Here is a 27669-nt window from a genome sequence, read left to right as displayed (position 1 = left end):
CAGTGCTACTTGAAAACCAAACTAGGGAATTTTCTAGAAATAGTTGCAACTCTTCTGTCTCTAGTTTAAAATAAAATATTTTGTTAAAATATCCGATTAGTGAGACTTTCAGTAAATTTAATTAGCTTTATTTTTTCTTACTTATAAAACTAAGCAGAATTGTAAAATTCTGTGAGTTGTAAAAAGAAGAAAAGTTCAAGTTATAAAAAGACTTCAATGAGAAAGGGAAAATTACCAGTAATCCTGCCACCTAATAACCATATTTAAATGTTTATCATTTTTTCTAGTAAAATTATTTTACTTGGTTATAATACCAATCTCCAGTAGCTTGAAATAAAAACTTCCACGGTCTCCAGTTTATGCCATTTTCTTTTAGAATGTCCTGTTTTTATTAAAATAATGTCTAAACCACTCTATGTATTCAACCTTCTTAACACTCAGATATGGGCTTTTGGAAAGGGCACAGGTCACCAGCTCCATGAAGTGGCTAATTGGTCCTTGTTTCGGAAAATCCTTTAGGTATTTATCGAGAAATATAAGTTTGTGAAATTCTGAACCATTGTCATCAAAACCTGCTTCATTGTTAATTAGAAACTCCTAGAGTTTCCCCTCTTTTGTCTACTGGATCATCTCCTCAGAACTGTTTTGGAAGGGATATACACTGACTGCAGCTAACTGCTTAGCAAATTCCACATCCCAAAGTGAAGGTGCTGTCTCTGTGTTTCAGATGCCTCTTTGATAACTGCCTTAAGCTCAAATATTTATCTCTTCTCTTTGAATATATTTTGCCTAAAACTTTTTCTAAGATCAATGGTCTTCTCATGGCCAACATAATCATCAGCTCCTTCATCAAACTGAATCTGATGCATTGATCTCGTACTAACTCTATCTGTGGCAGATCTGGCAACTTTCATAGCTGACATGATGTTACTGAAACTAATTTTAGGTCTTTCTCCATCTTTCTGTGCCCTTGAGTCTTCCTTGTGCTGTTGGATCTCCCCGAGCAGCTCTGACTTGGTGGTCTGCTTGTCAAAAGGGAGGGAGTCTGCAACAGCAGATGCAGCTGCCACTAGCTCAGAACTCAGGGACTCACTTCTCTTTTTGGGGGCATCTTCTGGGCTTTTGGAAGTCTGCCAGTTGCAGCCTCCAAACATTTAAGTTGTCTTCTGTTGGGTGGCTTTGTTGTTTGTACATTTACTGTGCTTAATTCAACTTTCATGTCCTTAATAATATTTATCAAGTCTTTTTTCTTATTCTCATTTACACTGTCTTGGCTCTCTCTCTCTCCTTGGAAATCTCATGGGTTGGAACAGAATGCTCATCTTTCTTGCGATAGATCATGGTATTAGTGCCAAAATATCTCCTGATATTATTTTTTTTGTTCTGACCATTCCATATAGAGAAGTGAGTAACACAGTCACAGCCAACAATTCCTCTGGGCCTCCAGAGTGCAAAGGGAGGCAGGAAAGGGAGAAAAGAGATAGGATTCCCTAGACACTTGGAAACATCGTGGAGAAACAAACTGAACTGGGAAACAATGGGGATAGAGCAAATATCCCCCACCCCCATTATACTAAGTGAGATACATCAGAGAAAGACCAGTACTGTATGATTTTACTTATATGTGGAAACTAAAAAGCAAAACAAATGAACAAACATAACAAAATAGAAACAGAGTTATAAATACAGAGAACCCCTCTGGTGGTTGGTTGCCAGAGGGGAAAGGGTAGGAAAGAAATAGATGAGGGAGATTAAGACGTATAAATTTCCAGTTGCAAAACAAATGAGTCAAGAGTATGAAATGTACAGTGTGGGGACTATAGTCAATAGCTATGTAATATCTTTGTAAGGTGGCAGATTGTAACTAGACTTATGGTGATCACGTTGAGTATAGAGATATTCAATTACTGCGTTAACAGGAAATAACATAGTGTTGTAGGTCAGTTATACTTCAGAAACAAACTCACTCATAGAAAAAAAAGATCAGATTTGTGGTAACGAGTTAGAAGGTGCGGGGAGAGGGAATTGAGTGAAGACAGTCAAAAAGTACAAACTTCCAAGTTATAAATAAGTACTAGGGATGCAGTGTACAACATGATAAATACAATTAACACTGCTGTATGTTGTACATGAAAGTTGTTAAGAGTAAATCCTAAGAGTTAAACATTTTTTCTATTTAGTTTTGTGTCTGTATGAGATGATGAATGTTCACTAAACTTATTATGATAATCATTTCATGATGTATGTAAGTCATATCATGCTGTACCCCTTAAACTTGTACAGTGCTGTGTGTCAATTGTATCTTGATAAAACTGGAAGGAAAAATACATTTATCATAAATTTAAGCTTGACTTTTTACACAGTATATTTAGGGTCACACTATACATGCCATTTTTAATAACCTTTTTATTTAGCATATCAGATGATATGCTTTCCATATCAATATCCAAGCCAACAGTTTTGATGGCTGTATAGAATAACAGAAAATATCTTTGTAATATATTACATGCATGCCGATATCTTCCTTAAAGCCTAACCATTTAAGAATCAGAAGTAACATTTAAAAATGTGTTTAAAAAAAGATTCCATAAAATAATTTTTAAAATGTCCTATCTCTATTCAAATTTGTGTAAAAATTCACAATACTTTAAGTAAAATTGCAAGCTTGGTTGTATTTTTCTGGAATTCAAATGAGAGTTTAAAGCCTCATGTGCTGCTTACATCTGAGAGGCAACTTTTTTGTTTATCTCAGACTTTAAAACAAAACTGCAGATGCTTGGTAAATCACAATACAGATGATGTGGCTATTTTGCCCTAACCTGAGAGACAGGGTGTTATAGTGCTTAGGAGCCAACTGTCTGAGTTCAGATCCTGGCTCTACATAGGAATTTGGGCAAGTTAGTTCATCTCTCCATGTCTTAGTTTCCTGGTCTGTAAAATGGACACCATAGTACCCAGCTTATAGGGTTACTGTAAAATAGTGCCTGGCACATGGTAATCCATATATAAGAATTATTATTCTTTAAACTTTGAAATTCTAAAAAGTCTAGCACAAAGTAACCCCTCTCCATTGCTGCCATTTAAAAAATTTCTTCATTTGAGTAAGAAATGGCTTACTGTCAAAAAGTTATGATTGGAAGCTGGAAAGTTAGGGGTAAGAACCATAAATGAATTCCCAGTTTTCTTGCAGTTTGGATAGTGAAGACCTGTCTTTGACTTTTCATAGTCCCTCACTTAGAGCTCTTTACACTTCTAATAAGTGAGTGCCCTCCCCTTCATGTAGCCTTTTAGCTTGACAACATATGACTTAGACAATATCTGCTGGCTCAATTTATGTTTACTCTTAAATGCTTATCATTAATTTTATGTGCATTTTTATGTAACACATGCAATAATTTAAAACCTATACTGAAGTAACCTTAAACATTTTACATAAAGGAGAAAATCTGTAAAATGTTATGTTGGCATGTATATTTATGTATATTTAATTCTAAACATAACATTTAAATTGGAAGGTGGTTAAGAATTTCAAGTGAAGGGAGCATAGTATTGTCAGTGTGATTTCTTTAAAATTAGGTATAAATCATACGAGCAAATAGTTGCTCTGGTGCTATTTATGTGATTGCTCAAGTCGAAGCTGTGGCTTTAGCCTTGTTTGCAAGAGTTCATCTGCTATGATTTCTGGATGCTGTGAGATGGAAGCTTCAGGTAGTCCTTACTTATCCCAAACACTTTCTTTTTGTGTGCAGCATCAGCAATACTCACCATTTAGACCCCACAGTAGTGGTTAACTATTAGTATCAAATGAGAGTCTATGAACGAGATAGGAGATAGAAAGCGTTGATCGCTGTAGATACCGAAGTAGATTGAAATATCTGACACTAGTTTGAATATCTAACAAGTTCATCATGTTCTGAAGCAGTGTTTCTGAAGTGGTGGTCTCCAACTTTATTATCTTGTATTAAACTCCTTTCACAACCCCCATAACAATTTAAACTACTTTTGATGTCTTCTGTTAAAGAATAATCCCTAGAGAAGCAACAAAGGTTTATTCAGCCTATTTATTGAGATGGTGATATTTAGTGGTTACAACCTTATGGACTATAAGTGTATAATTTGTTAGATTGTTAGGAGATTGTCATTCTAAGTGAAGTAAGCCAGAGAAAGAAAAATACCATATGATACCACTCATATGTGGAATCTTAAAAAAAAAAAAGACGGAAATGAACTTATTTACAAAATAGAAACAGAATCACAGACATAGAAAACAAATATGGTTACCACTGGGAAAGGCGGTGGGAAGGGATAAATTGGGAGTTTGAGATTTGCAGATAAAACTAACTACTATATATAAAATAGATAAACAACAAGTTTCTTTGGTATAGCACAGGGATCTATATTGAATATCTTGTGGTAACCTATAATGAAAAAGAATATGAAAACAAATATATGTATGACTGAAACATTATGCTATACACCAGAAACTGAAACATCACTGTAAACTGACTAAACTTCAGTTAAAAACAAGACCAAGTCTACAAACAAACAAAATATATATATTGGAAATTAACTTAAAGATTCCCATTATTACCTCTGTGAATCCTCTTAGGAGTCTGGGGTCCCAGTTTGAGAACATTTGGCCCAGAAATAACTAGAAAATGAGTTAAATATATATAACTCATATAATTTACTGTATGTTTTTATATATAATCATCTTATTTTATAGGAAAAAAATCTGTTATTGTGTCTTGGGGGGAAGATTAATGAGACACCACGAGGTTAGAAGGTCCTACAACTCTCACAAATAATTTCTGTAGTCTACTATCATTGGGTGGTGGATCATTTCTTACTTAGATAAGAAAATGAGAAAATTACAGATCGGTGAACTCCTAATCTTTAAAGTACCATTTGGCAGGACTTTTCCTACTAGCTCTGTGTTCATGGCACTGCCAAGTCGGTTATCTTTTATTGTGGAATTGAGAGAAGCTCCCCAAAGCAGGGGGACTGGTACAGTGACTAAAATAGGTATAGTTTATACTGCAGAGAATATTTGTTGGAAGGACCTTTTAAAAATTAATTAGTCCAGTGACGTCATTCATTTCAACCACATTCTGCTAGAACATAAGCCCCATGCAAAGAGCTTTGTCATTTTTGGTCAGGGTTGTATCCTTAGCACTGAAAGGAGTGCCTCACATGTAGACTCTAGTGCTTTGTAAATATTTGTGGAACTGAACTTATTGAACACAGGCCCTATGTCTAGAACTCAAGTAGGAGAGAAGAAATGAAGGATGAATAGGACATGGTTCCAGACTGAAAGAAGCTCATAGTGTTTAGGGAAAGATTTGAAAACAAGTAATTGGACACAAGCAATTTGTGTTAAAAATCCATGACAGAAGTGTGTTTTGTGTGTTATGAAATGTATATTAAAATATTTCATTTGAAACAGTCTGATATGTATATGTATTTTAATCTAAACTCTAAGGATGACTAGTTAACATTTGAAGCACTGAAGGGGAATAGTGGAATAGTTACATGGCATTTGAAAGACTGTAATCTGAACTTTTCTCTGCAGAGGCTCCTAAAAGCCCTTTAGTTAGCTCTATAATCACCCAGAACCTGAGGTTTGTTAACTAGCATAATGGATGTTATAAATGATTTCTAAATTTTTAATTTTCATAACATTTAAACAAACATAAAAGTGGAGAGAACAATAAAATGCACCCCTGTATACCTATCACTTAGATTTTACAATTATGAAGATAAGTAATTTTTCATGATGAAATGAGTATTATTCAGGACATGTGGATTAGCTTCAAATATTGTACAGGCATTGCTGCCCTTGCATGAACAGAATTTAAGAATCTAGTGAGTTCAATAGCCTGTTCCTTCGATGGAGCATTGCCCTATGGCTAGGAATTCTGTTTGCCTCTGTGCTTAGCTGTTAGGAGAAAATTCAACTACCTGATTCTAACCAGAAGAAGTTGAAGTCTCCTGCTAAAATATTGCCTTTGCCTTGAGTGAACCTGTCATACAACTTGTTTACTGTAGTATCTAAAAGAAAGCTATCTGGAAGTTCATGATATGCATGTAATAGGATATATAACACTTCAATTATTTAAGTGCTATAAAATATACATAATATAACATTTGCCGTTTTAACCATTTGAAGTGTACAATTTAGTAGTCTTAAGTACATTCACAGGGTTGTGCAATCATTACTGTTCTTTTTCCAAAATTTTTTCATCACTCCAAATAGAAACTCTGTACCCATTTATCAATATCTCCCCATTCTGCCATCCCCCCAGCTCCTAATAACCTCTAACCTACTTCCTTCTACAGATTTGCCTATTCTAGATATGTAAGTGGAATCATACAATATTTATCCTTTTGTATTTGGCTTATTTCACTCAGCATAATGTTTTCAAGGTTTATCCACATTGTAGCATGTTTTAATACTTCATTCCTTTTTATGGCTGGATATTTTATTAAGTGCGTATATCATGCTTTGTTTATCCTTTCATCTCCTGATAGACACTTGGGTTGTCCCACTTTTTGGCTATTGTGAATAATGCTGCAGTAAACATTGGCATACAAATAACTGTTTGACTCCCTGTTTTCATTTCTTTGGAGTATATCACTAGGAGTGGCATTGCTGGGTCATAGGAATAATTGTATGTTTAATTTTTTGAGAAAACTTGTTTTCTACAGCACTATCTTACATTCCTACCAGCAATGTTATGAGGGCTCCAATTTCTCCATGCTCTTGTTAGCACTTGTTATGTTCTGATTTGTAAAAATAATCATTTTAGTGGGTATCTCATTAGGTTTTGATTTGTATTTCCCTAATGAATGATGATGTTGAGTGTCTTTTCATGTGCTTATTGACCGTTTGTGTCTCTTCTTTGAGAAATGTCTTATTTAAGTCTTTTGCTCAATTTTGAATTGGGTTGTTTGTCTTTTTGTTGTTGAGTTGTAAGAGTTCTTTATGTATGCTGAATATTAAATCTTTATCAGATATGGGATTTGCAAATATTTTCTCTCATTCTGTAGGTTGGCTTTTCACTTTTTTGATAGTGTCCTTTGCACAGAAGTTTTTAATTTTGATGAAGTCCAGTTTATCTGTTTTTTCTTTTGTTGCTTGTGCTTTTCTGTTAGGCTTTTTCACTCAGTGTAATTATTTTGAGATTCATTCACTTAGTTGCATGTATCAATAGTTTATTCTTTTTTATTGCAGAGTAGTATTTCATTGTATGCATATGTCACAATTTGTTTATTTATTTGCCTTTTGATAGATATTTGGGTTGTTCCCATTTATATTACAAATAAAGCTGCTATGAACATTCATGTACAAGTCTTTGTATAGAATATATATTTTTTTCTCTTAGATAAATACTTAGGCATGAGATGGCTGGATCATAAGGTAATTGTGTTTCATTTTTTAAGAAACTGCCAAACTTTTCCTAAGTAGTTTTACTGTTTTAACTCCTACCAGTAGCATATAAAAGTTCTGGTTTCTCTCAATGTTTGCCAGCATTTGATATGGTCAGTCTTTAATTTTAGCAATTCTGATTGGTGTGTGGTGGTATCTCATTGTGGTTTTAGTTTGTGTTTCCCTAGTGAGTAATGATGTTGAGCATCTTTTTGTGTGTTTATTTGCCTTTCGTATATTTTCTTTGGTTTAATGTCTTTTCAAATCTTTTGCCTTTAAAAAAGTGGGTCATGTATATTTTCTTGCTGTTGAATTTTGAAAGATCTTTGTATGTTCTGGATACAAGTCTTTTATCAGGAATATGCTTTGCAAACATTTTTCTTGCTGTGTGTCAGTCTCTTCATTCTCTTAGAGCCTTCTGAAGAGCAGACATTCTTAACTTCCAAAAAGTACATTTTATACCTTTTTTCTCTTATGGATTGTGCTTTTGGTGTTATATCCAAGAATTCTTTGCCTAGCCCAAGGTCACACAGATTTTCTCCTATGTTTTCTTCCAAAAGTTTTATAGTTTTTGGCTTTACATTTAGGTCTATGATCTATTCTGAGTTAATTTTTATATATGGTGTGCAAATTGATGTCCCAGTTATTCCAGCATCATTTGTTGAAAAGACTATCCTTTCTTCATTGGATTATCTTTGCAACTTTGTCAAAAATTAGTTATCCATTTATTTGGTTTTTTGTTTATTTCAAAACTTTATATTCTATCTGCACCATTGATCTATTTATTTTCACATCAATACCCTGCTGTATTGATTATTGTAACTTTATAAGTTTTGAAATCTGTTAGTGTTAATCCGCCAACTTTGTTCTTTTTCAAAGTTATTTTGACTTCCTGGTTCTCTGTATATCCATCTGAGTTTAGTTATTAACTTGCTAGTTTCTACAAAAAAACTTGCTGGGATTTTGACTGGGATTGCATTGAATCTATAGATCAATTTGGAGAGAACTGACATCTCAATAATATTGAGTCTTCAGACCTGTCAACATGGTATCCTTCTATTTTCTTAGGTCTTCTTTAGTTTCTCTTAGCAGTGTTTTGTGGATTCTAGTTTCCAAATCTTGTCAGATTTATCTTAAGTATTTCACATTTTTGATGTTAACTGTAAATGGTATTATAATTCCTATAAGTATATAAAAAACCAGTTGATTTTATATTTTGATAGTCTATCCTGCAACCATCCAAAACTCACTTAGTAGTTTTAGTAACTTTTTTGTAGGTTCTAGTGGATTTCCTACATGGAGGATTATGTTGTCTGAGAATAATGACTGTTATTATTGGAGGACTTTACTACCAGATTTAAAAATGATAGTCATCAAGACAGTATGATATTGGCATAATGAAAAGACATATAGATCAGTAGACTAGAATATAGTCTTGGAATGGACCCTCTCATATATAGTCAAGTGATGTTCACAAAGACACAAAAGTAATTCAATGGCAAAAGAACTGTCTTTTCAATAATTGTGCTGGAAAAAACTGAATATCCTATGAATAAGTAAAGGTGAATTTTGATCTCTACTTTACACAATATACAAATATTAATTCAAAATAGATCAGAGACTAAACATAAAAGCTAAAACTATGCAGAAGAAAAGATAGAAGAAAAAAATTTTGACCTTGGGGTAGGCAAAGATTTACTAGATAGGAACACAAGAAACCCTAATCACAGAAGAAAAAATTGATATATTGGATTTTACTAAGTTAAAAACTCCGACTCATTTAGGAAATAAAGGCAGAGCAAAGACTGGGAGAAGATATTCTCAAAATGTATATCTAACCTTGGACTTGTATCCAGAATTTATAAAGAACTGTTGCCCTTAATAATAAGGTTAAAAGAATTGGGTAAAAGGTTTGATTGAACAGACACTTCATAAAAGAAGATAACGCTACTAAACATATGGAAAGATGCTCAACATAATTAGCCATCAGGGAGATAACTTATTAAAATTACAATATGATGTCCTTTTACGTCCTTTAGAACAGCTAAAATTAAAAGGCTAAGAATTCCTCATGTGCGAATTAATGTGCAAATGTGACTAAGCTGAAACTCTCATGCATTGTTAGTGGGAGTGCAGTCCTCCCTCAGCATCCACAGAGGAATGGTTCCAGAAACCCTGCAGATACCAAAGTCTGTGGATGCTCAAGTCCCTTATATTAAGTGACTCAGTAGAGTTGGCATTTATATCTGTGGCATCCACGGGTTCCACCAAAGGTCGATTGATTCTGGATTTTTGATCTGCTGGTTGGTTCAATCCATGGAATCCATGGATATGGAGGGCTGACTGTATAAAATGGTATAACCTCCATGGGAAACATTTGGCTGTTTATAAATTTAAACATATACTTACTATTTGACCCAGCAAACCACTTGTAGCTGTTTAGCCAAGCCTAAGAAAAACATCTGTCCACAAAAAGACATGAATGTTCATAGCAGCTTTGTTCATAGCAGCTTTATTCATAACAGCCCCAAACTAAATACAACCCAAATTAAATACAACCCAAATGTACAACACTTGAGTGGATAAACAAACTGTGATATATTCATACAGTGGAATATAGCTCACCCATAAAAGGAATATAATAATAAACTCAGTAACATGGATGAATATCAAAAATACGCTGAGTGAATGAATCCTGATGTAAAGGATTATATACTATGTGATTTTATAACAGGCAAAACTAACCTGTAGTCATAGTTACCAGATTAAGGGTTGCCGAGGGCTGGGTAGGGTGGGAGACAGATGGCTAGTGGGCTTGAAGGGACTTTCTTGGGTGGTAAAATGTTCTAAATCTTGATTAGGGATATGGTTATATGGATATATACATTTGTCACAATTCATAGAGCTATGCATTCCATATGTGTTCATTTTATCATATGTAGATTATTCCTTAATGTGGTTGATTTTTAAAAAAAATCAATTCTAAGTGAATTATACATCTAAATGTGAAAGGTCAAATAATAAGCTTCTAAAAGATAACATGGGAGAATTTCTTAAATAGGATATAAAAAGCACTAATGTTAAATTAAACTACATTAAAACCTAGAACTTCCAGTGTTCAAAAGACACTACCAAGAGAGTAGCAAGTTACTGTGAGAGGGGAAAAAAAAGTGTGTATCTTGTATGTATATTTTTTCCTTGAAAACTGCCTCATCTCCAAAAAATATAAATAATTCCTAAAATTACTAGGAAAAACCCAAATATTTAAAAGAAAAATGGGCAACAATGTGAATAGGCACTTCATAAAAGAGAATTTCCAGATAGTCAGTAAACATATGAAAAGCTGCTCCACATGTTCAGTCATCAGAGAAATGCAAATTGAAGTCATAATGTAGTGGCGGTATGTATGCACTGAAATGGCTAAAATAGAAACACAGTGCTCACAAGGTTGAGAGCAACTGTCATTCTGCTACATTGGGTTGGAGGGTGGGAGTGTAATCTGAATAACCAATTTGGAAAACTGACAGCCTTGAGATGCATTTCATACCATTTCTCATATTGTTCTCTGTAGCCAACTACTAGGCCAGCCACTTTTACTGGCTTGTTGTCTCTCCTTGTTATGCTATTCCACCCTTAACTCCTGCTCCCCAATAAAATATTCATGAATAAGCCTTCTACTCAGACTCTGACCAGCTCCCCTTAACAAAGAATTATCTGCCCCAAAATGTCAGTAGTGCTGAGGTTGAGAAGTGCTAGTATCTGAAGTTCCAAAGGTTTGCTTAAAAATCTAAGCTCTTCAGTATTCAAACAGTGACTTTAGGAAATAACCACTGAGTGTTAAGTTTTGTGTCTATAAAATGATAATGATAGATACAAACAAAACTCTTAAGGATTAAATAAGATAAGCTCTATAAACTTAATGCCTAGGCCATAGAAGAGTTCAGTAAACAGCAGCTGTTGTTGTTTCCTATTCAAGTTTCCATGCTACTTTCTGACACTCTCTGAGCCATTTTCCCTGAGTATAAAATCTCTTTCCCAGAGACCAAGTTCTCAAATCCTTACAAATAATCACCAAAAGGGTCAAAAAATAGCATCTGCAGAACCCAGTATAGAGATAACACTATTAATGTGAAGATTTAAATGAATATATGGGTTTTTTTCAGTTTTGTAAATTTTCAGCATTGTTAAGTTGATGCTGTGTTAGCAGCAACTCAACATTGCAATGAAAAGATTGTTTTGCCAGCAACACATGTTCATTGTCAAAACTTTGAGAGCATCAGTAAACACTAGGAGGCACAGGGTACATTCCAAAACACTAGAAAAGCCAGAGAACATAGTATGTAAATACTACTAAGCACTAAATAAAATAACACTAAAATATATAAAACAGGAAATTTAAAATTTAGGTTTTTATAAAATAGTAGTATCTGTGTATGTATACATTATTGGAGGCTATCCTGTGCATTTAGGGTGTTTAGTAGCAATTCCTGACCTCTGCCCACTAGATGCCAGTAGCACACAGCTTATCCCCTCAGTTGTGACAATCAAGAGTGTCCCAGACATTGCCAGATATTCCCTGAGAGGCAAAATCGTCTTTGGTTGAGAACCACTGAGATAAACGTAGATTTGAATTCCAGCTCCAAGGCCATGGCTCCATAAATTTGAACACATTTACCTAACTCTTAAACCTTAGTTTTTTAAAAGTAGATTATGTACAGTGGCTTTTGCTTAGCACCTGACACATAAGAGTTCAGTAAATGATGATAATTAATGTGAAGCTAAAACCTGTTCTCTTTTGTGCCACTCTGCTTGTCTGTCCTCTAAAAATGAATGCCTCTTTGTGTAGCCTGTGGTCATATTCTTGAATAAGAGTGTCTCGTCTAAGATCATCAAAAAGCATTGATCTTCTATGTGGGCAATCAGCATAGACTTCAGGTTTGCTTTCTCCCTATCTATGGATTAGCCTCCTTTCTCTTGTTTTCTTGTATGACTTGGGCAGAGTTGGGAGTACATTATTTCAATTTCCTCCTGAATAACATTGTATATGGTGTTCATTGCATGTTCATAACCTCTTGAGTTAGACTCAGCATGTTAAAGACTAGTTAGGGTTTATTGGAATCATCCTGTAGAAATTGGAAAAGATAAGACTGAATCTTTATTGTTGTTTATTGTTATTGTTGTTTTTGTTTTTAACCTTGAGTTGACAGTCAATAAAAAGACTTTATTTTTTTATGAGTATAATTAAAAGTATTAGTAGCCTGGAATTGCTTTGATATACATTTTGTTATTTAGGCAATGAAAAGAAATTAAAGAAAGGTTAGGATAGGGAACTCTTGTTATACTATAAGCATATAGCAAGATACTACAGTAAGTACTTTATATTATTACCTCGTTAACTTCTTAAAACAGTATCTGCAAAGTAGCATTATCCCTGTTTTGTAGGTGAACATATGATGGTTCATTTGTCCAAGATCATACAGCTGGTAAATAAGTGATAGAACCACTAGAACCCAGATTTTTACTCCAAAGCCCATCTTATTTTCATAATGCCATGCTACACTCCCCCCCCCATAAGGAACATATTACTCTGCCTTAAATTTCTTTGTAGACCATGTATCTTGTGACCTGTCCTCTAGATCACAAGATAACTGCATAAATTGTAGGACATTGGAACTGAGATAGTCCAGTTACTTCTGTTGCCAGTTGGCCCAAAGATCTGGCTTGCCTAGCCCAGCTTCTCTGGCCCTCTGTGGCCTACATCTCTGCTGTTCTCCTGGTCTGAAGCAGTTATATATGGCTTATGGGAATAAGGAAAGTTTTCAGGTTCGCCTTTTTTGGCTAAGTGAATAAACCTCATTTTTTTATTATATGTGTATTATCTTAGCTTTTACAATTTCATATTGCTCAGAAATGCAGAGCAGTAAATCTTAAACCATGAAGCAAATGTTTGGCCAGAGTCCAGTAAAGTGGACTTACTTAAAAATTAAGAGGGCTTTATATCCAATAAGAAAAATAGTCTCAAAACTTTGTGGTTCGTTCTTACAGATTATTGAGTAAAAGATGTTTTTAAGTCTATAGTTGCCTAAACTCTGCTGTCTTGGTGTAATTTGTATTTTTAGCTGAGAGAAGAAAAGTTACAAGAGGAGAAAACCTCTGAAGATCAAATCCACAAGCTGTTACCAGAGGATACAGAAATAGGAAAAAGGAAAATGGATGAACAGAAAAAAAGAGATGAGCCATTAGTACTGAAAACAAATCTGGAGCGTGTAAGTAGATCACCTTTCTGATGGACAGTTGCCTCAAAATCAGCAATTAGCCCAGGTGACATGGGTCTGAAGAACGTATGTTGGCGAACAATAATAGTTGTTAACTGTGCAGCTTAAGAGTAGTGAAGAATTTAGCATCAAGATGAGAGCTGGAGAAAATGGTTTACGAATGGAACAGTGAGACTTGTATGGAAAGATTAAGAGGGGGACAGTGGTGAGAAAAGTTGAGTGAGGGAAAACCTAATATAGTATACTACTTGTGGTAAGTTTTATAAATATGTTGTCATTTTGATGTAATGTGTTGTTATTTGACATTTAAGTTCTGTATGTATTATTTCCTTAACTCGATTTCCTCAAAGCTTGTATTTTACTTCCCTTTACTCTTTATAGTGCCCCAAGCAGCACAGTTCTAGATACAAGGTAGGTCCTCAATATTAGATTAGATACTCAGTTTAAACTTAACCTAATCAGACTTCTCATTGGGCCGTATCTTGCTGGAATTTTTTCCCCTTACTTATCTACCAAGCAAATTACTGAAAATGGTTATAAATGGAAAATTTAACTAATTTGGAAGCAGTTTTGGAGGATCCACTGATTACGCTCAAATTGATGATTACAACTGAGGTTTTTTTCCTTTAGTAACTCGTATTTGATCGGACATCTTCTATTGCTTGTTGTGTGTACTTAACATATCTTTAGAATCATATATTTTAAAATATTTTGTGATTCAGGCTTGTTAGTATTTCAGGTTATATTTTTAATTTGGTGGATGTAATAAATCTTTATCGTATATAAAGACAGACAACATAGAATAGAGGAAAAAAAATCTCTGAATGAGAAGTCTGCCTCTTAAACTTAAGGGTCCCAGCATTGTAATAGACTGTGTACAAACTTTGGCAAGGTTAATTTCTCTGTGTTTTTTTTTTTACTCTTTGCAGTAATTTTTCCTGAACTTCAAAAATTGAGATTACTCAAATTTTCTTAGATTGATAGTATTTGCTGACTATCAGCATGCACGTGGGGCTCTTTGATTCTAGTAATAATAATAATTATTATCATGTAATTATTATTAAAAAATAACCATTTACATTCCAGTCTTCTAAAAGATTCAGTTTACAAACATGAAGTTCTTGTGTACTCAGTGCTCTGTTCACTGGGAACTACAAAAGGAAAAAGACTGCAGTTGGAGAGAATACAGTTCATCTAGGAAGGCAAGAATGAAACATGATAGTCTTATGCATATAGTATGTCTTCTGACTAATAGCCTCAAGTGCTGTATGTGGTCTCTAAAGACTGCAAACTCTGCCTCTTCATCCCAAAGGGACTGTCCATTAGGGCCCCATTAGGACAAGCCAATCTCGACAGAGAGAGCTTACTATTTACTATGGGCCTTTGACAGAATGAACCTGCTGTTTTTGGCCTTGCCAGATCCAAGTTCCCTCCAGGAAATGATCTCTAGTATTAATTAATAACAAGAATGGGAAATTGGTCTAATTATTTTTTCTTTTGCCACTACAATCTTTGAAATAGAAACAAATTGTATCAACCTACAATTTAATCTTAAAAGGAATCAGGAAGTACAAATTCTGATTGGCAATAGCCAGGTTTGCAAATTTTTCTATGGAAAACATATTGAATAAAACTGAATCTATGAACACTTCAAGTTTTAGATTTTTATGATTTTATGTTTTTTTCTGTTTGCTTTTATATTTTTGAGGACTTATTAAATGACTAATTTTGCTCTAAATGTGTCTTAAGAGCTTTTGGTGTTGAACAAATAAATTCACTGAGCCAAGGAAACATTGAAATTGGGACTGAAGAGAAGCTCAGATGGTCTCAGTGGAAAGCCAACTGAAGGATTATATTTTAGAGAGTATTATGATTAGAACTGGACTGATCATTTTACCCACCTGCTCTAAATACCTCAGTGGCTCCCCATTTCCTGTGGAATTTAAATGAGAACTCTTAACTCCAACATTTAGGTCCTTAGTATTATTCTAGTTTATCTTTCCATCCTTGCTTACAACCCCAAAACTCTAGGGAACAGAGCTGTTTGCTTACCCCAAATATCTAACCTTTGCTTTCCCTCCTGAGAGTCTTGGTCTTGCATTTCATCTCACTGAAACACCACTGACCTTAACTGTTGAAAGGCTATTTATCTTTCCATGTCCAGTTCAAAAGCTGTCACCTTCCTGGAGCCTATAGGGATTCCTTACTTGTTTCTCCACTCCCGTCATCCATTTCTCCCCTCTCAACTTTCCTCTCCTCACTTTGTAACTTTTATAGGATTTACTTCATTCTTCCTTACCTTATGGTTATTTGTATGTTTATGTGTCTCTACTTGATTTGTAAGTTTGTTGAGTATAGGGAATGTGTCCTACCTATTTTTAAATCTCCTGTAGTACCTTGCACATCACAAGTGTTTGATACATGTGTACCAAACTGAATTCAAACAGAGGGAGGAAGGTGCTTATTCTAGAAGCATAGTTATCTGTTGTTACTTGTTCAGAATGGAAATACAATAGGCACCATGTTTAATTTATTATGATTTATTGTGGTACAGTTAATACTGATAATAATGTGAATTGCTGGAAAACAATTTGGTGTAACAATTATAGTCACATCAAAGATGATAAAGCTAAAAGTGAAAAATTGCTTCTCATCCCACAACCTAGAGATAGCCCCTATAAACATTTTGGTAAGTATCCTTCCAGACTTCTTTTCTAAGTGTGTAGGTATAAAATATATTGTTTTCTTCTCAGAAACTGCAACCCATTATATATACTGTTTTATAACATTTTAAAATATAAGTTGTGGAAGTCTTTCCATGTAAATAAAGAACCCCACATCGTTATTTAGTGGCCTGCTAGTTACTCTTTACTGTAGAATTTGTTTAATTAATCTCCTGTTGATTTTTTGCTACCTTAGACCACCACTGTGATGAAAGCCTCTTGGCTCATTAGTTTCTTAGAATAAATTACTAGAGGTGGAATGATCAGATCAAAGGGAGTATACCTTTTAAGACTTTTTGGTACTTCTTATTCAGTTGACCTCCAGAAAGTTTGTATATAGTTATACTCCCACTAGTAGTAAAAAAGTGCTAAACTAATTTCCTCACACCCTTGCCAACTCTGCATATTATCATTCTTTTAATTTTTTTAGGCACATTTAGAAAAATATCACTTCAGAGATTTCCATCTTAGGAATCCATAGTGCTATAGGCTTATTCTTATCCAAAGTTAAAGATGAGAGGTAAATATTTTCCTATCTTATGCTCTAGGTTTTGTCGGGGTAGAAATATAGAGGGATTGGGGTACCTTCTGTTTATATAATTATTTTTTATAAGGTAAATTTATTTTCAACAATTAAAAGAAATCTGGCATATAGCTATTATAATACCAAAGTATTTTTCTTAAAAGATTAGTAGTATTTAAATTGATACAAGCAAATCTATCTTCCGTGGAGCACTTACTACTTGTTAGCTAATGTACTATGTGCTTTTAACGGTTTATCACAATCTGTGAGTAGACAAAGCATTCTTAATTTTTCAGGTGAGAAACTGAGGCTCAGAAAGATAGTGACAATGATAGCTAAGTAATAGAGCTGGGATTTAATCATTCTCTTACTTGGTACTGAAATGATTATGAAGACAGACCTAAGTAAACAGAAATTGCATTATTTATCCCCTGTTGAGTCTACTGATGTCAAAGCTTTTCCTTTTTCCCAGAGTTGAAAATTTGATTATGGGTTAGTGCTATTAAAGTTTCTCCAGTGAATTTTTTGTACAACAGGGTTCTTTAAGGAGTGTTACCCTAATAAATTGAAAAGCTCTATAAATTCTAATTCTTCAACTCTTTCTCAAAGGTCGTTAGGGAACTTAGCCTGTTGTATGCACGTGCCTCTCAGCCTATAGAGTAACAAAGCATTTAAGGAATACAAGGTACTCTGACCCATAGGATGCCTTGCATGCCCCATCTACAACTCTGACTTTGATAGTCATTTAATCATTAGATAACTGGTTAATCGTTAGATGATTAGACATTTCTTTGTTTATTTACTATATAATGGTGTTAGAAGTTTTAAAGAAAAGGTCGTCATTTACTCTTAGAGAGTTTGTCTAAATTCCTAAATAAGAAGCTGCAGTTCAGTGTGATTAGTTGCTCCCCCTAAAAAGACGACTCCTAATGAATCATGAGCAAATCCTCATGACACGTTGTATGCAAAAGGCACATGTAAAAGAAACTTCAGATGTAAATTTAAGGACTCAAAAGGAGACTCTAAAATAAAAGGAAGGAAATGAGTGAGTGTCATTAAGATGTAAAAAACTGATGTAGCGGTATTTGGAAGCCCTTGCAGAGAAAGTGACATTTAAGATGCCTCTGAAAGGCCAATTGGTATTTTATAGGCAGAGAATGTAGAAGGGGAATCTTAGGCAAAGGGAATAATAGCATGTCCAAAAGAATAGGAATTTTGAAAGACTGTGATGGTACATGTGGAGAAAGTAGTTTGATTGTACTAGAGCTCAAGGAGTTACCTGTGTGGGAACAGGAGGGAGAAAAACTATGAAAGAGTCAGATCTAGTTTGTGAAGGTTTTTGGATCATGCTGTGGGGTTGAGACCTTGTGATGTCACCAACAGTTATGCAGAGGAGTGACAGGATTCTGTCTGTGTGCCTGATACTGTGGAAAGGATTGGAGGGAAGAAAGACTGGAGAGTGCAAGGCTTGTGAGTAGATTATTGCAATAGTCCAGGCAGAAGATGATGAGAATCCAAGGAAAGACAATGACAGTGATTATACATGGGAAGAGTTAGATCTGAGAGACATTTTAGGAGTAGAAGGGAGTACAGTGGAAATAACATGGAGGCACTCTGGGGACAGACACTCTGGATCTAAGTACCAGCATAGCTACTTATTAACTCTACAATCCTAGGCAATTGAACTATTCTGAGCCTCAGTTTGCCATCTATAAAAGACAGGTAATAACCCCTTCTCAGTGGGGCTGGTTAAAGAGTAAATGAAATAAAGTATTTAGAGGTGTTGGGGTACTGAAAACTTCTATACAATGTGATAACTTTGAAGAAAAGAAAGTTGTGGATTGAAGCTTCTAACTGGGTTGGTAGTGGGACTTAGAGAAGAAAAATAAGTGAGTTTGATTTTGGAAATACTGTTAGAGATGTGTTTGGGATCTCTAGGAGGCAGTTGGAAACGTAGACTGGAACTCAGAGAGAAGTGACATAGACTAGATTTGAACAATAGCTATGGGAGATGCCATGGGAACCCCAAATGGACAGTGTTGTCTCCCTTGTCTCCTGACAGTGTCCTGCACGTCTCTCAGATTCAGAGAATGAAGAACCTTCCCGAGTCAAGATGATACAGACACACCGCTCGGCATTTGTTTCCAAGAACAATTCCTACTCCTTAGCTTTCCTGGCAGGGTAAGAGGCTGATAATGAATTCAGTCAGGGTTCTTTCATTTTCGGGTATAAGACAAAAGGGACTGGTGGTGCAAAAGTACTTGTTGTAGCTACTTTGGGGAAGGTGGGAGTGGGGAAAAGAGGGGGAATTGGTTTTTAAATATGGATTAGGAACAAGGGGCTAATCTGAATTTTTGAAGAAAAGTAAGTTTGACCCATTTGTGGTATCCTCAGGATAAGACTATGCTAATTGCTCTGCTGTGAAGATAAGAAAATACTAAGTTTCAATTCCAGATGATATTTAGGAAATCAATATGGAGTTGTTAGTACTGACAATGAGATGAGTCATATGGATATGTTAAAAAAGAATTAGTACGGTGGTGGTTGCATAGCAATGTGACTGTATTAAAATGGTAACTTTTTTTTTCTTTTTAAGTTTTATTAGGTAGAATTATTATAGTTGGCACATACACATTATATTGCATGTAAATACATATATACAATATACTGCATAATTTTTTTAGTTTACATATATGTACTGATTATTGTTTCTAAGAACAGATTAGAGCTTTATCTTTCTAAACGTACATAGTTATCAAAGGAATAAAGCCAACTACATAATCAGAATCAACAGAATGCAGTAATCCAATCATAAAGGACAGTCAGTGTGCTTACAAATTTTCAAGAGATCAATCATCTTAGTTATAAATAATAAGTAGTTCATTTATGTCCTTATTATTTTTTAGATTCCTCATATAAATGGTGTCATATGGCATTTTTCTTTCTCTTTCCGGTCCACTTCACTTAGAATGACAATCTTCAGGTCCATCCATATTGCTGCAAATGGCGTTATTTTATTCTTTTTTATGGCTGAGTAGTGTTCCATTATATATATGTACCACATCTTTATCCAGTCATCTGTTGATGGACATTTGGGTTGTTTCCAAGTCTTGGCTATCATAAACAGTGTCTTTTAGAATTTTATTTTTCTCTGGATATATGCCCAGGAGTGGGATTGCTGGATCACATGGTAAGTCTATTTTCAGTTTTTTAAGGAACCTCCATACTGTCCTCCATAGTGGCTGCACCAAACTACACTCCCACCAACAGTGTAGGAGGGTTCCCTTTTCTCCACACCCTCTCCAGCATCTATTGTTTGTAGACTTTTCAATGATGGCCATTCTGGCTGGTGTGAGGTGATAATCTCATTGTAGTTTTGATCTGCATTTCTCTAACAGTTAGTGATGCTAAGCATTTTTTCATGAGCCTTCTGGCCATTTGTATGTCTTCATTGGAGAATTGCTTGTTTAGGTCTTCTGCCCATTTTTGGATTGGGTTTCTTGTTTCTTTGATACTAAGGTATACGAGCTGTTTGTACATTTTGGAAATTAGTCCCTTGCTGGTCACATCATTTGCAAGTATTTTCTCCCATTCTGTAGGCTATCTTTTCGTTTTGTTGATGGTATCCTTAGCTGCACAAAAGCTTTTAAGTTTAACTAAATCCCATTTGTTTATTTTTGCTTTTAATTCCAGTACTCCAGGAGCTGGTTAAAAAAACATTGCTGTAATGTATGTCCACGAGTGTTCTGCCTATGTTTTCCTCTAGGAGTTTTATAGTATCTGGTCTTACATTTAGGTCTTTACTCCATTTTGAGTTTATTTTTGTACATGGTGTTAGAGAATGTTCTAATTTCAGTTTTTTACAGGTAGCTGTTAAAATGGTAACTTTTATGTTATATATAGTTTGCCACAATTAAAAAATTAGCATTGTTAATAGTTTTGGGTTATTTCAGATACATTTTTTCTTATCTGTTAAGCAACAGCAAATACTAGGTTTTCTCTGCAAGTTCTTTTCCTAAAGAGAGTTCATATGTAAAAGCTTTAAAATTTTTTACAACTGTATTTAAATGAAATTAATCTGCCTTTATTTTACTTCTCTACTTTATAAACTTTTCTTTCTTAAGCCCAAAAGCATGGAGGTAAGAGTGAGTAGACCTGATCGGATGGTTATTTTGGAAGGAATCCATCGATAAATTGTGGCTGTGAGTCTTGGCAGCAGCTATTTTCACTTGAAAAATTCAAAGCAAAAAGAGCTTTGAACACTATTACAATGGTCTGTAGTCCTTTGAAAATCAAACCTCTTCCAGATGGGCAGACAGAGATATAGTTAGCCCAAGGTCATTTCTAAGTTAATCATAAAATATACATTAATTGAAAAGAATTAACTTGAAGAACCATAAGATACATAATTATAAAGTTAAACTTTTAAATATCTGAAAAACTGGTTTGTTTAAATTTATTTACTTTCATTCCTCATCCCCTCTCCACTAGAATCTGGTTGCAAATTATTCTAAAGCTCAGTCTGGAAAAACTTTCTCTGTTGAGCTAGTGTCTTTTCTAAGAGCTACGTGTCCAGTTGTGTTTTTCATCTTTGCTTTGGCTGTCAGGAAGTTTAGGATTAGGACAGAGTTTTTTAATTCAGTCATCATGGTTTTTCAACACGGCCTATAATTTTAAAAGCTAGTTTTTGGTATACTCTTCTCATATTTATTACTTACTTTATTCTCTGTTAGGGCTCAGTCTTTGTATTTTTACTGTAAGTCAACTTAAAAGTCTTCTCAGGAATAGGGTATAACCATAAACATAAATATAATCAAACTATCCTCTTTTCAGTTTAAAAGATGAAAAAAAGAAAGCGATGGAGTAATTCCAGTACTGCTATTCAGTACAAAATTGTATCTTAAGTAAATGGTGCCTAGTGAGATTTCTGGCACATGATAAGCCTTCAGTGAGTATTGCTGCTGCTACTTTGTTGTTATTGTTTTAAAATTCTTAGAGCTGAAGAGGACCTTAAATATTGTCTTACCTAATTAGTTTTATGGATGAGAAGATGAAAGCCCCGAGAGAGAGAATGTGGCTTGCCAAATCTTAGACTGCTAGAATAGTAGGAAGCTGAGTTAAAACTGATGTTTCTTGGCTCTTTCTACTACACTCTCATGTCCCCTATGACCTTCTTATAGAGCCCTATGCTGCCTCTGCCCATTTTCCCACTAGACTTTAAATCCTTTACAAGCAGGGGCAAAATCTTGTTCACCACTGTATTCACAGTACTTAGTACTGTGCCAGGCACATAATAGAGGCTCAGTAATACTTGTGGAATGTTTGAATGAGATAGATCTTGTGTCCATGGGTAACTTAAAGGGGGGCTTTGTCAGAAATGATTGCCAAACTTACAGCCTAGGGTCTCAAGGAACGGAGGACTCTAGGAGCTGTGGAGGAAACAGATTGGCTAGCGGCTGTTTTTTAGACTAGATTCCATAGGATTAGTGTGGGATTTAGAGGGGTGTCTAGTGACCACATTGATAAAGCTTTTATACTATAAAGTTGCTAGTTTTTTAATGCATTAGGAATACCTTACTTATTATTTTACTTTTTTTATTGAATAGTCACTTTACAATGTTGTATCAAATTCTAGTGTAGAGCACAACTTTTCAGTTATACATGAACACATATATATTCATTGTCACATTTTTTTTTTTTGCTATGAGTTACCGCAAGATCTTGTATATATTTCCCTGTGCTATACAGTATAATCTTGTTTATCTATTCTGCATTTTAAAATCCCAGTCTGTCCCTCCCCACCCCCCCACCCCCTTGGCAACCATAAGTTTGTATTCTATGTCTGTGAGTCTGTTTCTGTTTTGTACTTTTTTTTTTTTTTTTTTTTTTTAGATTCCACATACGAGTGATCTCATATGGTATTTTTCTTTCTCTTTCTGGTTTACCTCACTTAGAATGACATTCTCCAGGAACATCCATGTTGCTGCAAATGGCGTTATGTTGTTGGTTTTTGTGGCTGAATAGTATTCCATCATATAAATATACCACAGCTTCTTTATTCAGTCATCTGTTGATGGACATTTAGGCTGTTTCCATGTCTTGGCTATTGTAAATAGTGCTGCTATGAACATTGGGGTGCAGGTGTCATTTTGAAGTAGGGTTCCTTCTGGATATATGCCCAGGAGTGGGACTGCTGGATCATATGGTAAGTATTTTTAGTCTTTTGAGGAATCTCCATACTGTTTTCCACAGTGGCTTTCCTTGCTTCCCTCTCCCACTCTTAATGATTTAGTTGTCTTCTTTTACAATTTTGTGTTTATTCTTTTTGTAACTCATGGCAGTTACCTCCTTTCCAGTTATGAGTTTCTCATTTTTGTAGCATCCTGCTTCTTTTCTGTTTAGAGTAGACCTGTCAATATTTCTTTTAGCATGGGTTTAGTGTTGGTGAACTCTTCTAGTTTTTGCTTGTCTGGGAAGTTCTTTATCTCTCCTTCTATTCTAAAGGATAGTCTTGCTGGATAGAGTATCCTAGGCTGCACCTTTTTTTCATTCAGGACTTTGAATATATCTTGCCACTCCCTTCTGGCCTGTAGTGTTTGTATAGAGAAATCAGCTGAGAGCCTTATAGGGGCTCCCTTGTAACTCATTCTTTGTTTTTCTCTTGGTGCCTTTAGGATCCTTTCTTTATCCTTGACTCTGGCCATCTTGATTATGATGTGTCTTGGTGTGGGTCTGTTTGGAACTCTCTGGCCTTCCTATAATTGGATATCTGATTCCTTCTTTAGGTTTGGGAAGTTTTCAGTCATGATTTCTTCAAATACCTTTTCAATCCCCTTGGTTCTTTCTTCCCCTTCTGGAACCACTATTATATGTAGATTGGTATGCTTTGTATTATCCCATAGGTCCCTTATATTGTTTTCATTGTTTTTTATTTGTTTTTCTCTCAGGTGTTCTGACTGGGTGCTTTCTGTTGTCCTGTCTTCTGGGTCACTTATTCATTCCTCTGCATTTTCTAGCCTGCTTTGTACAGCCTTTTGGTCAGCTCTCATCTTAGCAAATGAGTTTACTAATTCTACTTGGTTCTTTATAGCTTCTATTTCATTTTTGACATATTTTATATCTCTAAACACTATCTCTTTTAGTTCCTTCAGTACTTTGATCACTCCTTTTTTGAAATCTTGATCTAGTAGGCCATCAATGTCTATTTCCTTGATCATGCTTTCAGGGGATTTCTCTTGATCTTATAATTGGGAGTGGTTCCTCTGCTTCTTCATATTGCTCATATCTCTCTGGCACTGTGGCTTAAGGAGTATCAGTTATCTAGTTCTCCTGGAGACGGTATGCTCTTAATGATTTTATCGAGAGGACTTTGTGTCTTCACCCTGTTTCGCGAACTCAGCTTGCTGTTTCCAGAGGCCCTCTGTTGGCACCCTCGTCTGTGCTGCTCCCAGTGGCTGTCGGCTAGCAGAACGTGTTCCCTCCCAGCACTGGGTCAGGTGCTGAGCTCTTTCCTGGTGGGCGGGTCACTCCCCCTCCCAATGCCGCAGTCAGATGCTGCGCTAGGGCGAGGCAAGTGGGTGAATCGCGCCCCCTCCCAGCACCGTGGTCAGATGCTGCGTTCCTGCCAGGAAGGCAGTTGGCCACCTGCCCTCTCCCGGCGCCGGTCACTCTGATGCTAGGTGCAGCTGCCCACTCCATCTTGGATCAGTGCTCCAAAGGCGGACTCAGGGAAGACTGTGGAATGGTCCTGCCCCTGCTGTGTGCCAAATCTCAGCTCCTTGTTTGTCTTGGCAGCACGAGTTCTCTGAGGTGCCAGGGCAGAAAGATCCTATCTGCCTTGGCTGTAAGCAAGTCTCAGTCCTGCCTAGGAGGTTGCAGAGCCCCCTGGTTCGGATTCAGGTCTCAGCCCCGCCCGTGCCCAGGTGCTATGCACAGGAGGAGATGGTGGCGGTGGCTGTGCCCTGCCTCTCTTCTCACCAGAAGTGCCAGTAATGGCGATGCCGGTCTGAGGAGACAAAGGCTATGGCGCCCCTGTCCCCAGGGCACACTAGCCTTGTTGCTTTGCTTTTTTCGCAATTTATGGGGGACCAAGGTTGTTCTGCTCCATATCCCCTCCCAGCTATGGCACGCAGCACCCTGCAGTCCCCCAGGGCTGCCTCAGTGCAGCCGCCCCAGTCCTCCACCCAGCTTGGGTGGCCTGTCCCGGCCCCAGCTGCTGGCTTGCATCTCGGGCTGGGTGTTGCGGGGACCCTCCGTGCTCATTTAACTCAGTTCTGTTGGTCAAGGGGTGCTCGGGGCAGATCTGAGCCTTGGAGGCTCCCCCTGTCCCCTCCACTGGAGAGGCGAGACCCAGCGAATGAGCACCAGTCCTCCTTTGCCACTCCTTCCCCGCGGGACTGGTCCCGCACTGTTTTGCTTTTTCTTCTTTCTTTTTTCCTTTTCTCCTACCAGATTTTTGGTGTCTTTGTCTTTTGAAGAGGGCACTGTTCTGTCGGAGTTCAGCAGGTGCTCTGGTTGGCTGAGTAGGTCCGTAGATGTGAGTTTTGGTGTATTTGTGGGAGAGGGTGAGCTACAAGCATCCTTCTACTCTGCCATCTTGCTTCTCCAGGAATACCTTACGATCTTTTCTAAAAATTCTATAAGAGAAAAATCTGTGTTCTACTGAGTAATAAATAAGCCTTAATTAAACAGAAATTAGCTACATTATTTTGTTTTCTTATGTCCAGATCCTTTAAGCCTGAGTCTGTGGTTCAGAGTGGGATGCAGCAAAAGAGATCTGAAGCATCTGTGCTTATTAAAAGGTGTGTGTAAGGGGAGAGAGAGAGAGACAGAGACTGACTGTAGACTCGGCAATATTAACTGTGTTCCCAGTCAGTGTCGGAGTGAATTAAAATACACAGACTTGTTCCTCTTTTTTAAAATGAACAAATGGAACTACAGATGCTTTCAGTTAACAGATATCAGACACATAAACGATATGACACTGGAAGACTAGTTCTAGAATTGATGAAAGGAGGCAAGCCAGAGAGGTGAGGGTAGAGAAGCTAGCCTAGGGAGGTTTTTAGGAAAGTAGCAGGTGAGCTTGAATAAAATCAGTTGACCTCTTCCTGTCTCATTTATGTAAAATGCTGGTTCTTATGCCTGACCTATTGCTGGCCAGGGGATTTCACTGAATGATTTCTTAAGATTCTTTTAATCTCAAAAATCGAAGTGTCTAGAAGTGGCTTAGATTAGTTTTAAAGGGTGGAGGAAATGTGGCCAGGGCATGGAAAGGAGCAGGTAAGGACAGTTAGAGAATTCTATAAAAATGTAAGGATTAGACTTTACAAGTTGTGTGTGGGGAATAGTCCAAACAGTAAGGAGACTATGAGAGAAAAAGTGATTTAAAAGAAACCACAAAGCTTGATGATGGCCTGGGGCAGAGGGTGTGTGTGTGTGGTGTGTGTGTGTAGGGGAGGGATAAAAGAACTGAAACAAATCAAGTGGATGAGCTGGTTAAGAGGACAAATCTTGTTAAAAGTATGGAGTACTGGAAAAGGAAGATAACTTAAAAAGAAGTGATGTGGAACTTAAGGGATGTGGCAGGTTTTAGAGGTGTCAGGAATCTCTCTGCCATACTACAATAGAAATATCTTTGTAGTTTCCAGAGGGGGCTGCCAGGATGGTGAGGGGTGGCAAGGGCTTCCTGCCACGTTCAGTACTTTATGTACCTCATTTCCTTTAGTTCTTACATTAATCCTATATGATTTATAACATTATTCTCATTTTATAGCTAAGGAGAATGCAGTTTGAAGAGGTTACATAACTTGCCCCAGAACTTCTCACCTCAGTAGAGTGACAGAGATGGAATTGGAACTTCTCACCTCAGTAGAGTGACAGAGATGGAATTGGAACTCAGGTCTCTCTAGACTCCTAACCTATGTTCTTTCTATCAAGCCACTGTCAGTACCCTATGACAGAATGCTCTTCACTTAAATGTTTGTCTTGAAATGATCAACCTTTGCAACATAAAGCTTCCTTCCTTCTGTTTGTTTAATAATTTATACCCTGCCTTGTTCTAAAAATATATAAGGTTGCTACAGAGGTGAGTAAGAAGCTGTCCTATTATCCTGTTGTTTGAGGAGACTCAAATCCTTTTGCATTATGCTAGGCTTTTTGGAATACATCTGTGTAAAGTGTTCCTATCCATCAGCAAATACTAGTATATGTCCAGAATAAGCAAATATGTAGACAGAAAGTAGATCAGTGGTTGCTTAGAGGAGAAGGTGAAGGAGGAGAAGGGTATGAAGTTTCTTTATGAGGTGATGGAAATGTTCTAAAATTGTGATGGTTAAATAACTGCAAATATACTAAAAACCATTAAATTGTACACTTTAAGAAAAAAGAAAGAGTGCTGGTGTACATAAGGCAGGGAATCCAATCATAAATCAACAAGGGAGGGGGTTGTAACAAAGTCTTACCCATTTCTGGGTCCATGGCAGCTAGAGCTAGGCCTACGGAAGCTGCTGCTTTCACTCAAGTATGTGGGAGTGGGGCTCACACACCCAGGCTAGGGGCTGGGAGGTGGGTCCTCTGCAGCCTTTAGCTTCTTGGTGGGACTGAGCTCTGCAAGACCTGAGAGTCTGATTAAGAAACTAATGTGCTATGGGTATGTAAGAGGCAGAGAGAGTGATGAGTGAGCAGTTAAGAACATGAGCTGGCTAATGTTTTATATCATGT

At 36.4% G+C, this 27669-nt stretch overlaps 1 protein-coding gene, 1 long non-coding RNA gene and 1 pseudogene across 2 annotated transcripts in view; 1 reads left to right on the top strand and 2 right to left on the bottom strand.

The window, feature by feature from the left end:
- Positions 1–27669, top strand: part of RNF169 (ring finger protein 169) — an 83496-nt gene that overhangs the window by 31429 nt on the left and 24398 nt on the right. Inside the window, exons 3-4 of the mRNA XM_072969231.1 lie at positions 13549–13695; positions 19013–19131. Of these exons, the coding sequence (XP_072825332.1) occupies positions 13549–13695; positions 19013–19131 (266 nt within the window). The remainder of the gene's footprint in view (positions 1–13548; positions 13696–19012; positions 19132–27669) is intronic.
- Positions 293–3768, bottom strand: LOC140698618 (small ribosomal subunit protein mS31 pseudogene; annotated as a pseudogene).
- The window catches only part of LOC140698684 (uncharacterized), a 34483-nt gene continuing 26374 nt past the window's right edge, over positions 19561–27669 (bottom strand). The window contains exon 4 of the long non-coding RNA XR_012076513.1: positions 19561–25586. This is a non-coding gene — a long non-coding RNA (uncharacterized lncRNA). The remainder of the gene's footprint in view (positions 25587–27669) is intronic.

This window comes from Vicugna pacos, chromosome 10 (genome assembly GCF_048564905.1).
Source record: "Vicugna pacos chromosome 10, VicPac4, whole genome shotgun sequence".
Taxonomy (NCBI): Eukaryota; Metazoa; Chordata; class Mammalia; order Artiodactyla; family Camelidae; genus Vicugna; species Vicugna pacos.
Note: the sequence above shows the minus strand (reverse complement) of the source record. Positions and strands in the feature narration are given on the sequence as shown.